The sequence below is a fragment of the Chiloscyllium plagiosum genome, chromosome 19 (genome assembly GCF_004010195.1).
Source record: "Chiloscyllium plagiosum isolate BGI_BamShark_2017 chromosome 19, ASM401019v2, whole genome shotgun sequence".
NCBI lineage: Eukaryota > Metazoa > Chordata > Chondrichthyes > Orectolobiformes > Hemiscylliidae > Chiloscyllium > Chiloscyllium plagiosum.
The window spans coordinates 49042613-49055486 of record NC_057728.1 but is presented as its reverse complement, the minus strand read 5'-3'; the positions used below and the strand labels follow the sequence as shown (position 1 = coordinate 49055486).

At 37.8% G+C, this 12874-nt stretch overlaps 1 protein-coding gene across 1 annotated transcript in view; it reads left to right on the top strand.

Moving 5' to 3' along the window:
• yeats4 (YEATS domain containing 4) overlaps positions 1-11626 on the top strand; it is a 22947-nt gene extending 11321 nt beyond the window's left edge. The window contains exons 2-7 of the mRNA XM_043709776.1: positions 2292-2411; positions 3434-3500; positions 5730-5824; positions 6409-6501; positions 8466-8553; positions 11124-11626. Coding sequence (XP_043565711.1) covers positions 2292-2411; positions 3434-3500; positions 5730-5824; positions 6409-6501; positions 8466-8553; positions 11124-11293 — 633 coding nt within the window. The 3' untranslated portion in view covers positions 11294-11626. The remainder of the gene's footprint in view (positions 1-2291; positions 2412-3433; positions 3501-5729; positions 5825-6408; positions 6502-8465; positions 8554-11123) is intronic.
• Positions 11627-12874: the final 1248 nt, after the last annotated feature.

The following is a 12874-nucleotide window of genomic DNA, read 5'->3' as shown; positions in this document are numbered from 1 at the left end:
CTGGCATTTATAGTGGTTTGTATCTGCCGCTTCCGGTTGTCAGTTCCAGCTGTCCGCTGCAGTGGCCAGTATATTGGGTCCAGGTCAATGTGCTTATTGATTGAATCTGTGGATGAGTGCCATGCCTCCAGGAATTCCCTGGCTGTTCTCTGTTTGGCCTGTCCTATAATAGTAGGGCTAATGCCCGAAACGTCGATTCTCCTGTTCCCTAGATGCTGCCTGACCTGCTGCTCTTCTCCAGCAACACATTTCCATCTCTGATCTCCAGCATCTGCAGACCTCATTTTCTCTTGTTAATATATACTCATCTATGCTTAGACGTTTTGCAGTTTTAGAAATGGGAGGTCATACTTGATTACTGGTCTGCATTACAGACCATATTGCATGCCTTTCTAAAATCCAGGTAGATAAAACAGAGATGGCTTGGGATAAATTTATTAGATACACAACCCAGGGAAGTTAATGATAAAATGTTTACAGAGTTGAAATTTCTGACATATGGAGAGACAAGTGAGGGCCATTCTTGTTGAGAAAAAAATTCATTCCAATGGAAGCATTTTATGTGTGTTATCCAGGTTTTCAAAACCAACAAGAAATTTTAATCAGTTTTAGCTGTTTAGGTGGACAAGGCTTTTAAAGTTCATAGGGAAAAGGAGGTGAATTAGCTTCTATGTTGGAGAGACAATTCTAGAGAATCCTGTGGTGAATGTATCAAAAGTTGCTGAGAGGATAGGTTTGCTAGCTCATCGGTTAACTAAGAAATCAAAGAGTTAAATGGGGGTACTTCACTTGCTGGGAAGTTTTCTTTTTGCTGTTCATATTAAGATCTTTCCAAATTGTTCCATAAACAGCTTTCCTCCTTTTGTGTAATAATCTTGTGTTCTTTTGTAAAAAGAATGTTTCGAACTTCTCGTCAGTATATTCACTGACTGACCATCATGGTAACCAAACTGAAAAATATAAACTTCTGATCCATCAAGCTGGGTCTCAGTCTGAGATCTAACTTAGAGTGATAGAGATGTACAGCATGGAAACAGACCCTTCGGTCCAACCTGCCCATGCCGACCAGATATCCCAACCCAAGCTAGTCGCACCTGCCAGCACCCGGCCCATATCCCTCCAAACCCTTCCTATTCATATACCCATCCAGGTACCTTTGAAATGTTGTAATTGTACTAGCCTGCAGCACTTCCTCTGGCAGCTCATTCCATACGCGTACCATCTTCTGCGTAAAAGAGTTGCTCCTTCGCCTCTCCCCGTAGCTCAAATCCTCCAACCCTGGCAACATCCTTGTAAATCTTTTCTGAACCCTTTCAAGTTTCACAACATCTTTCCGATAGGAAGGAGACCAGAATTGCACACAATATTCCAACAGTGGCCTGACCAATGTCCTGTACAGCTGCAACATGACCTCCCAACTCCTGTACTCAATACTCTGACCAATAAAGGAAAGCATACCAAACGCCGCCTTCACTATCCTATTTACCTGCGACTCCACTTTCAAGGAGCTATGAACCTACACTCCAAGGTCTCTTTGTTCAGCAATACTTTCTAGGACCTTACCATTAAGTGTATAAGTCCTGCTAAGATTTGCTTTCCCAAAATGCAGCACCTCGCATTCTCCAGTACTATCATTGGGTGACATCATTACTAGATCGTAACTTCTGGTGATTTATATAAGAACCTTCTAAAATAGAAATTGGAATAGGCCATTTATCCATTTGAGCCTAAGCCAAGCCATTCAACAAAATCATGGTTGATAAGCTACCTCAATTCCACCCTCCTGCACATATTCTCAATTTTTTTAGCTACCAAAAATCTGTCCACATATCTGATTGATAGGGCAGTATTTAATTCTTCAAATTCAAGTGAGTGTGAATTGTTGAAGCTTTGCTTCTATTGTTTTCCACCATTTGATTTTGATCACTCCCTGCTGGACCTTATTCCAAAGTAAGTTTTAGCATGCTTACCAGTGGAGGACTTTAGTTTCTGTGTGCCAGAAGGCCTGGGTTCAAGTCCCATCTGCTCCAGACATGTGTAATAACATCTCCAAACAACTTAATTCAAAAATATTACTTATTAATTCCTAAGAGGAAAGACTGCTTTAGTGACTGAGGGGTAACTACTGTTAATTTGTTCCTTTTGCTTTGCTCTTTGCAATTTGGTATGGAAATATATTGTTTCTGGTTTCTAGTTTCTTTTTGTAACTCGTTTTTAAAAGCTGACCATTCTTTAACATTCGGGAAACATCAAGGAACTAAGATGTATTTTCTTGATGTTCTCATATACAGGGTGTCACGATAGTTAAACCAATAGTCTTTGGAAATGTTGCTCGTTATTTTGGAAAGAAACGAGAGGAAGATGGACACACTCATCAGTGGACCGTATATGTAAAACCTTACAGGAACGAAGTGAGTTCTGCTATTTAGTCCTTGGTATGTACTTACAAATACGATAACTGAGTATTGAACACGTTATAAATCAATGTAAAGCTAATTTATAAATGATCTTTTTTACATTGTTGGGAGGACATACAGAGAATATATCATTACTTGTAGACACTCTAATATTAATAAATAAGTGGCTTTTTTAACTTTTTGATTTAACATTGGTTTTGTACTACTTTATATTTGAATAAAGTCTGGCATAATCCTCACCTGGAAAATGAAAAAAATGAATGCTGTTTTCTTGAACATCAAAGTGTAAACTTTGATCAGCATCCTTGGACTTTAAAGTCCATCCTTGCACTGTGCATGTTCCTTTGTGACTATTGAAATATCAGGTGGGTTCACTTCATCTTCGTTTCATTAGGGATGAGCAATTAAGTTAATTATGTACACATCAAATAGTATATTTTAGTTCATAGCTGAAAATGTGTTGTTGGAAAAGCGCAGCAGGTCAGGCAGCATCCAAGGAACAGGAGAATCGACGTTTCGGGCATAAGCCCTTCTCCTGTTCCTTGGATGCTGCCTGACCTGCTGCGCTTTTCCAGCAACACATTTTCAGCTCTGATCTCCAGCATCTGCAGTCCTCACTTTCTCCTCGAATATTTTAGTTCATACTCAATTTCTACTGCCACAACAAAATAACAGCATGAAAAGCTTCTGAGCATCAGTAAGTGACTAGATTGTCAAAAATGGGTGTCTTAGTTTAAGAAAAGTTATCAGGACTGGGATTGTCCAAGCTCTTACTAATTAAGACTGTAAGTCGTTAAATTATATGATCAAGAAAGTTATTGGTTTGATGCCTAGTACTGTAAAGGTGTTAAGCTTTAGTTAGTGGTAGCATTCTCAAAGCTGAGTAGTCAGGTTTTGGGTTCGAGCCCCACTCTATAATCAAGTGTCTGTAATATCCATCTCCATACTACATTAATATTTTTCTTGTAAACAGTGAGACCAGCATGAACATGACTAAACATCTATTATTGTTACAGGACATGTCTGCATATGTAAAGAAAATTCAGTTCAAGCTGCATGAAAGCTATGGAAACCCGCTAAGAGGCAAGTTTTTATTTTAAAATACCTTTTGGAAAATTATATTTCAGTAAGTTCTTTAAAAAAAATTGTAAAAACAAAAACAAGTTGCTGTAAACATACAGATTTGTTCGTATGTGAATAGACAGGTTATATGTCGATTGTAAATTCTCTGCCAGAATTGCACATTGGAAGATAATTGGGCAATTCTGCAGTTATGTGTGCAACTGTTATGCAATTAGCAGAAATTATCAGGATCTACCATGAACACAAACTGAGGAAAAAAAGCACACAATATCCGTTGGAAAGCATTCAATAAAGTCAAAGGGATCCTGTATTAAGTTTCAGTTAATGCTCCTACATGCTTTCTAATAACAATCTGTTTAAAAAAAAGCAAATTTGATACACAGCAACACTTGGCTGTCTTATGAAGATGAATAAATTCCTTCTTGGAAATTCTTGGCCTCTGCCTTATGATTTGAATGTGACAAGGTCGGGTTGGTGGTTCGAATACTAGGCTAACTGCCCAGGGGTCATGACTATTGATTGCACCATGGATCGGAAATTATATTCAGCAAATCAGATCGTTTGTCGGCCAGCATGAGATACAGGAATGATAAATATTCAACTTGTTCATCAAAGCCCTTCAAGGAACAAAGAATAGTACAGCACAAGAATCAGCCCTTCAAACCCACCAAACCTGCACCAACACGTGATGCCTTTCTAAACTAAAAACTCCTTACCTCCATACAGTCCATATCCCTCTCTTTCCTGTCTATTCATGTAACTGTCAAGATGCTTATTAACTGTTGTTATTGTATCTGCTTCTACCACATCCTCTGACAGTGCATTCCGAGCACTTAGCACCCACTTTGTAAAAATCTTGTGTTTCACAAGTCTTTTAAACTTACTCCCCTACTTACTTTAAACTTATGTCCCCTAGTACTTGACTTTTCTACTTAGGGGAAAAAGACCCTGACTATCTATTCTATCTTTGCCTCTCATAATTTTATAAACTGTGTCAAGTCCTCCCTTAACCTCCTGTGTTCAAGTGAAAACAAATCAACTTTGTCCAATCTCTTCTTATGACTAATACCCTCAAAACCAGGTAATATCATGGTAAACCATTTTTGTACCCTTTCCAAAACCATCTCATCCTTCTGAAAGTGTGGTGGTCAGAACTGTATACAATATTCCAAATGTAGCCTAACTGACTAAAGTTCTGTACAGCTGCATTATGACTTGTCAGTTTTTACTCTCTATGCCCAGACTGATGAAGGCAAGCATGCCCATATACTCTCTTGACCACCTTATCCACTTGTGTTGTCACTTTCACAGAATTGTGGATCTGCACATTGTTAGGTTCTTTTTGTCTGAGGTTCTTTCACACATGATGCAAGTGCAACACACCAACTTCTGTGAACAATCAAAATTTTATTAAGCACAGTACAACACAAACTTTCTGGAGGAACTTTAACACACACCTCACAGGGCTTGTAGAGTCATGTCAAAGCTCTCCCCGAACAAACAAGACAGTCCCTCCTTTATACAGAATCTTTACATCATAGTTAGTAATACCCACAAGCTAACACTGAGCCACTCCCTCACAGTCACATGTCACTAAGACACAATGCAGTGACGCCTCCCTTCCAGAAACAATGTAATGCAAATCATCCCTTCATGGCCAGATCTGGTGTGAATTGTATTTTTTTTAACCTACAGGGAGTTAAAATTCCAAAATATAATGTTCTTATTGATTTCTGAATAGGGAATGAAAATGTAAATAGTAGGAGATGACAATGTAAATGGCTTTTGAATAACTAGGGAATGGCTTTGAATGCCAAGAGATGGAAACATCCTTACAACCTAACCGCAAGTCAGAGACATCCCACCCTAGCCTCGGGACATCGAATTTCCTGCAGGTCAGCAGAGCAAGTTAACTCTTTAATATCACACACATCCAGATCCCTCTGTTTAAAGGATCGGGTCAACATGTGACTTCAGTCCCTTACAATGAGACTGATTTTTTTTATAGCCTCAAGCAACGAGAAATGAACATTAAATATTGCCTTGTCAGTATCATCTGTGTGTCCGGAATAAGTATTTTTGTAACTGACAAAATTTCAATGGAATTGTAGAAAGAAAAAGATTTTCTTCCATCTTTATTATTTTACTCTGTGTTGAATATTTCAATCCAACTGATTTCTGAAAAACTGTGTTAATAGTTTGATTTACCTTTCTCTATCCTCTCTCCAGTTGTTACCAAGCCACCATATGAAATCACAGAAACTGGATGGGGTGAATTTGAAATTATCATAAAAATTTTCTTTATTGATCCAAATGAAAGGCCGGTAAGAAACTAGCAAATGTCTAATTTCAAAATTAGGAAGAAACATCTTAGTCATTTGGTAGCGTACTTGAGTATTGCTGGTTAAAAGACCCTTTGGCTGAGACTTTTTACTTTCGACTTAGCAGGACAATTTGCAAGAATATTTTCCAAGGAAAAAATAATATTTATTGTCCATGAGAGAAGAGTGCTGCTTGATTGACAAGTGGATTCTGATTGGTAGATGCATTGCCATGGAGGTTATACCAGTTAGTACTGTTAGAAAATTAACTGTCAAACTTTGCTTAAATCTTAAACCAGTAGCTTGGCTCTGAGTGGTCAGGGCATTGCCCTAAGGTATGGTCGTCACCTGTTTTGTTGAGTTAAAACAAATGATGTGCATGCACGTGTTATTTCTGTCTACAAAGAACAAGGCCCTGCCTCCTCCTATGTCTAGCTTCCAGTACATGCGAGTGTCAGACTGTTGAGCCCAACTGACAATTTTAACTTGGTTTTCAGTGTAATTTTTCACATTCTGTAAATTCAATTGTTCTGTATAATCATAATTCTTATTGCAAAAAATTTACTATGATTCTTTCTGTTAAATAGGTGACCCTTTATCACTTGCTGAAGCTGTTTCAGTCTGATAGCAATGTAATGTTGGGCAAAAAGACAGTCGTCTCTGAATTTTATGATGAAATGGTAAGCACAAAAAGAAACTCTGGCAGGCTTCTGAATGTAAGGTTTCTTTACTAAATACAACTCATTTAATCTGAAGGAATATGCCACAGTTTTGTGATGGTGAGTGTTCTCTGTAAGTATTGCACATTCTTTACTTTCCGTAACCGACCTACCTTCAGAGTACAAACATTGAATGACTATGAGAGCTCCTATTTGAAAATACTACAAAACATTTCAGAAAATAAAAGCCCACAATGTTGGGGGTGACACACCTGCTGGTTTACATGAAGCAAGGAGTAGAATCTATGCGTCTTTTTCAGGCTAGCAGGATGTTGAGTGGTGTGCCACAGGGGTTGGTCAATTCTTTACAATTTATCTAAATGATTTAGATGAAAGGACCAAAGACATGGTAGCTAAATTTGCTAATAAGAACATAAGAACTAGGAGCAGGAGTAGACAATTCAACTCTTTGAGCCTGCTGTGCCATTTGCTATGATCGTGGTTAATCTCAGTTTGGCCTTAATTCCACTTTCCTGTTTGCTCTCTATAATCCTTAACCCGTTACTAACTAAAAATCTGTTTATCTCCTCAAATTTACTTTTAGGTCCTCAGCATCCATTGTACTCTGCAGTAGTGAACTTCAGATTCGTGACCTTTTGAGAAAAAAAATTTTCTCCTCGTCACCTTCTACTCCTATGACCTCTTATTCTAGATTGCCCTACATGAAGAACATCGTATCCACATCTACTTTGTCAGTCCCCATTAGCATCTTTATATATGTCAGTTAGACCGCCTTCATTCTTTGAAACTCCAGTGAATAAAGGACTAAGCTGCTCAATCTCTCTTCATATGACAAACCCCTTATCTCTAGATTCCAATCTCGTGAATTTTGTTTGAATTGCCTCCAATGTAATTACGTCCCTCACAAGTAAGGGGACCAAAATCGGGTGTAATTGCTGCAACAATAGGTAGGAAAGAGAACATAAAGAGCCTACAGAGGGATATAGATAGATTGTGAGTGGGCAAAGATATGTCAAATGGACTGCAATGTGGGAAATTGTACATTTTGGCATAAAGGATAAAAAAGAAGCATATTATCTAAATAGTGAGCAGTTGCAGAGCTCTGAGATACAAAGAGATTTGGGTGTCCTTGTGCATCAATCGCAGAAGGTTGATTTGTACAGCAAGTAATCAGGAAAGCTAATAGAAGATTATGTTTTATTACCAAGGGAACTGATTGCAAGAGTAGGGAGATTATGCTTCAGTGATACAGGCGTTAATGAGACTGCATCTGGAGTAAGGCAGACAGCACCAGTCACTGTACTTACTGAAGGATGTTAATGCATTAGAAAGAAGGTTCACCAGATTCATACCTGGAAAGGGTGGATTGCCTTATGAGCAAAATCTAGACAGGCCAGGCATGTATCCTCTGGATTTTGAAGAGTCAGGTGATTTAATTACCAAGTATAAGATCCTGAGAGGACTTGACCAGTTGGATGTGGAAAGGATGTTTCTTCTTGAAAGAACCTAGATCTAAGGTTCATGGTTCAAAAATAAGATGTTGCCTGTTTAAGACCAAGATTAAGAATACTTTTTCTCAAAGGGTCAAGAGTCTTTGGAATTCCCTTCTTCAAAAGGCAGTGGACACAAATCTTTACATATTTTTATGGCAGAGACAGATAGATTTTTTTATTCCCATGGGAATGAAAGATTTGTCAGGGGTATGCAGGAATGTAGAATTGAGGTTAAGTTCAGTTTTATCATTTTGCTCTGTATGTTGAATGTTTCAATCCAGTAGATTTCAGGCTTGGACTGAGTGACCTTATACATTCTTCCAAAATAATGTAACTCAGAAGAACAGAACAGAATCTTTTGCACAATAAATCTTTTTAGGTGACCACAAAGATAGACAAATGTGGACACTTTTTAAACATGCAGAGACAGCAAAATAACCTGATTTGCTGTTTGCCTATTTTTGGATCTAGATTTTCCAAGATCCTACTGCAATGATGCAACAACTGTTGACAACATCTCGACAATTGACACTTGGAGCCTACAAACATGAAACGGAGTGTAAGATCTTATTGATATATCTTTATAGTTAAGTCACATGGAAAGTGCATTTATGTCATTCTAAAAAGTGATTATGATCATTTGTTTCCTTTAGTAACAATTGACAGTAAAAGAAAAAGGATTCATGTAGTGCCTTTCAAAACTTCTGTATATACTGAAGTGCTTCATGAAGTTTTTTTCAAAATGCTACTTGTGTAATGTACTTCCTGAATGTCACATGTTAAAAGATGTTTGTAGATAGAACTGTCTGTATCAAATGGTTGGAAATGATTGGCATTGTACAGTAATTGTATTTTGGATATACACTATCAAACTATTGCAAATGAGGAAAACAAATAATGCAAACAGTTTAATAGAAAGACCATATCTCACTTGGACGTTTTATGGCCAGCAATGCAGGAGCACTGATAGCATGGATGTGGGTTTGCTTGCTGAGCTGGAAGGTTCATTTTCAGATGTTTTGTCACCATACTAGGTAACATCATCAGTGAGCCTCTGGATGAAATGCTGGTGGCATGGCCCGCTTTCTATTTATATGTTTAGGTTTCCTTGCGTTGGTGATGTCATTTCCTGTGGTGACATCATTTTCTGATATTTTTCTCGGGGGTGGTAAATGGGATCCAAGTCAATGTGTTTGTTGGTAGAGTTCGGTTGGAATGCCATGCTTTTAGGAAACTAGCCACCAGGATACATGAACATCAACTAGCCACAAAAAGACATGACCCACTCTCACTAGTATCCTTACGTACAGATGAGGAAGGAGACCACTTCGACTGGGACAACACATCCATCCCAGGTCAAGCCAAACAGAGACACGCACGAGAATTCCTCAGCATGGCATTCCAACTAGGACTGTATCAACAAACACATTGACCTGGATCCCATTTACCACCACACTGAGAAAAAGAACAGGAAATGACATCACCACAGAAAATGACATCACTAACCCAAGGAAACCTAAACACACAAAGAGAAAGTGGGCCATGCCACCACCGCTTGTTCCGGAGGCATACTGATAATACCTAGTATGGTGATGAAACGTCTGAAAACAAACTTTCCAGTTCAGCAAGCAAATCTACATCCAGAACCTCAGCCTGAGCTACAAAACTTCTCAAAATTCGCTAACTGATCGCATAAATCAGCATCAAAAGTAATCAGATTAGTCAGATTTCCTTCCAGATTATAAACATATTATATGGGCTGATACTTCAATACAGTGCCGCTAGCGCTAAGCTTTCAGAGGTACCAGTTTGTAGATGAGACATTGGATTGAAACCCTGACTGTTTAGGTGGATGAAAAAGTTCCTGATCCATTAATTGAAAGAGAGCTGCAAGTCTTCTAGGTATGTTGACCAATGTTTAATTCAAATTACATGGAAAGATTTGCAGCACAGAAGGATGCTATTTGATTCAATGTCCCAGCCATTAATGGTCTTTTCTAGCCTTATTCCACTTTTCAGCTTTTGGTTTGTAATGGCAACTATTAACTAGTCATTTTAACACAATTGCTCTTTTTCATTGGACCTTGCTGCTTAAAAATGTTTGTTATTGTTCCCTATATAATCATGTCTTCTTCAAAAGTAACTTATTTCCCACAATAAGAAAAGCACTTTGTCATGTGCTGGGGATGTGAAAGATATTCATCTCTTGCCAGATGCAAATCCTGCAGAAGTAATGGTTCACAACAAGTAGTGGCCATTTGCCAATCACCCACTAACTTAGCCCTTTAAATGTGAATTTAGACAAGCTAACTGTGTAAGTGGTGCCTTGGCCAAGGTCAACTCTGTACTCAACTGAAATCCACACAAGGGAATAGGAGTCAGCAGTGGAGACCCTGCAGGCTATCCTGCTCCCCAACTCTGGTATTGAGACACGTACACATCTCCTACTTCCAAATGCACATGAGATTTAATCGAGGGCTGTGAATGTAGGAATTACTCCATTACACCTCATGTGATAGATTTATTAATTGCAGCTAGGAATGCATTAGCGGTAATTGACTTTGATTATATTGTAGTTATTGTTATAGTTGCATAGAGTACATTTTCTTCTCCTTTTCTTCCTTCCTGTCCCTCTTTAAGTTATGTTTATTTTCAGTGCTCCCCACCATAATGATAGGATATGACACGATTGAGATGGTCATTTTATTCAGCGAGCTAGGAAGGAGCACCTTCTTGCTGGTTCAGCTGAAGAGTACAGCTGTGTCTTAATATTGCCGCAAAAAGAAGTTAAATTTGAGAATCATTAAAAGGTGGTGTATGCATCAGTATGTTTTTGTAAATTCTAATAATCATCCGTTTTCAGCTATTAGCACTTCTTGATTCAGTTCTGGATTATATTTTAAAACCTCTCCTTAGGTAAATGAAATCCAACTCCAAAATTCATTTCCAAGGTGTAATTCATGCAAAAATTCAATGTTATTGATAAAGGATCTTCAGAATATAAAGGCAGCCAGGCAGTTTTGTGACTGTCAGCAGTTCTATACAAAAATGAAATGTGGAAAGTAATGTAAATTTGATAGTAAAATTTATTATAAACATATATATTCTGTAAAACTGTTTGTTTTCTAGTTGCAGAGCTTGAGGTGAAAACCAGGGAAAAGCTGGAAGCTGCCAAGAAGAAGACCAGCTTTGAAATTGCAGAGTTTAAAGAAAGATTGAAAGCAAGTCGGGAAGCCATCAACTATTTAAAGAGTGAAATCAAAAAGATAGAAGATGATGATCAGGGAAAGGAAGCTTAACTATCCACTAAGTTAACTGGAAATCTTCTGAGAAAAGCTTGAAACATTTGCTGACAGCAGTTTTGCTCTGTATAAAGCAAAAGCTTGATGACTGGAAGTCACGTTATTCAATCGGTTTGTTTTAATTTGAACTGAGCTTGCTTACATCTAAGTTGAGAGTCCCATCTTGAACAGGCTTACTAGTGTTCCAAACTGTGTTGTCCAACAGTGAAGTGAAGGGAATGGATGTGGCTGTTTTTTATATGAACTTTCTGTGTAAGCATATTTATGCTTTATACTTCAGGTGTTTAATTTTTAAAGCACATGTCTAAATAAATGACTTTTTTTCTTTAATCCTGCAGTGCTGTAAGAATCCATTAAAATGGTATTAGGAAAGAATTGAAGCTTAATAATGCTTTATAACACTTTTAAACCTAATATTTTTATGAGCTGTGTAGTTTTACGACTAAGATATTACAAAACTATACAACAGTTCTGCTTTATTTTGAGTTGGTGGGAAACCTTATGCTAGGTTTTTTCAGTAATTAATGCTCACATTGTGTTTCTTCACAAATAAGGTTTTAAAAGGAAAATCCCCACCACCCCAACTCTATAACACATTACCAAAGATTGTGCCCAGACCTTCAAGTAAGAGTGCTTAACAAGCAGTTGTTGAATATTAATTTGATTATTTAAGGAAATTTTAATTTTATTTTGAATCACGTAATGCTGCTGACTGTCACGCAAGTGCCAGTTTGGTGTCTGAGAGAAAATTAATTTTGTTGCTCTGGATTCAGCTTGCTGCAGATAAGTGGACCAAAGTAGGGATAGCTTACAATATATCAGAATCCGATCACAATGTGAAAAGAAGTGTTTGGCTGCAGGGTTGTACAAGATGATCTAGCACTAGCAAGTCACATTTAGATGGTGATATGTTTAAAAGATTGATATAGAGCTGAAATAATTAGCTAATCCTGCACTTATAAATCGTTTATGTGAGCTCACTTAGAATGCTGCACGTTAAAAAGGATACTGCATGTGCAGGAAGGGTGCAGCGGAAAAATGTGACGAGAATGGGAAGTTATGAATAACAATTATGTTAATTAGCCTTTCTCACCCTAGAAAAAAAAGGAGGTTGAGCTGTTATATGATTGCTGTCCTTTTAGGATTCTGAAGAAAATCAATAATGTTGTTCATGAGAAATTATTTCACTTTGTCCAGAACAGTTAAAGCAGAGAACATAGCTTACGTTTGAATGGGGTGAATTAAAAATTAATGTCAAGTAAGTACTGTGGAGAAGAGTACTTCAGGAGATGCATTTGAATGGTGTAAAGATTTGAAAGGCAGTATGAAAGATTTAGGGCAGGACGTGGGACATAATGTGGGAAGTGTAAGAAGTTTGAGGAATGGGTACCATTTGGATCAGTAGTGCCCAAAGCTTCCCAACTCTTGGTTTATCCCTGTGTCATGAACAGGTGTGCATTATACTGATTGACAGCAATGATTATTCAACAAACTTGATTAACATATTAGGCAAATAAAAACAGAATGGAAGGTGAATTAGATTGACCACGATTCTGTTTTTGTCCATAAATTCCTGGA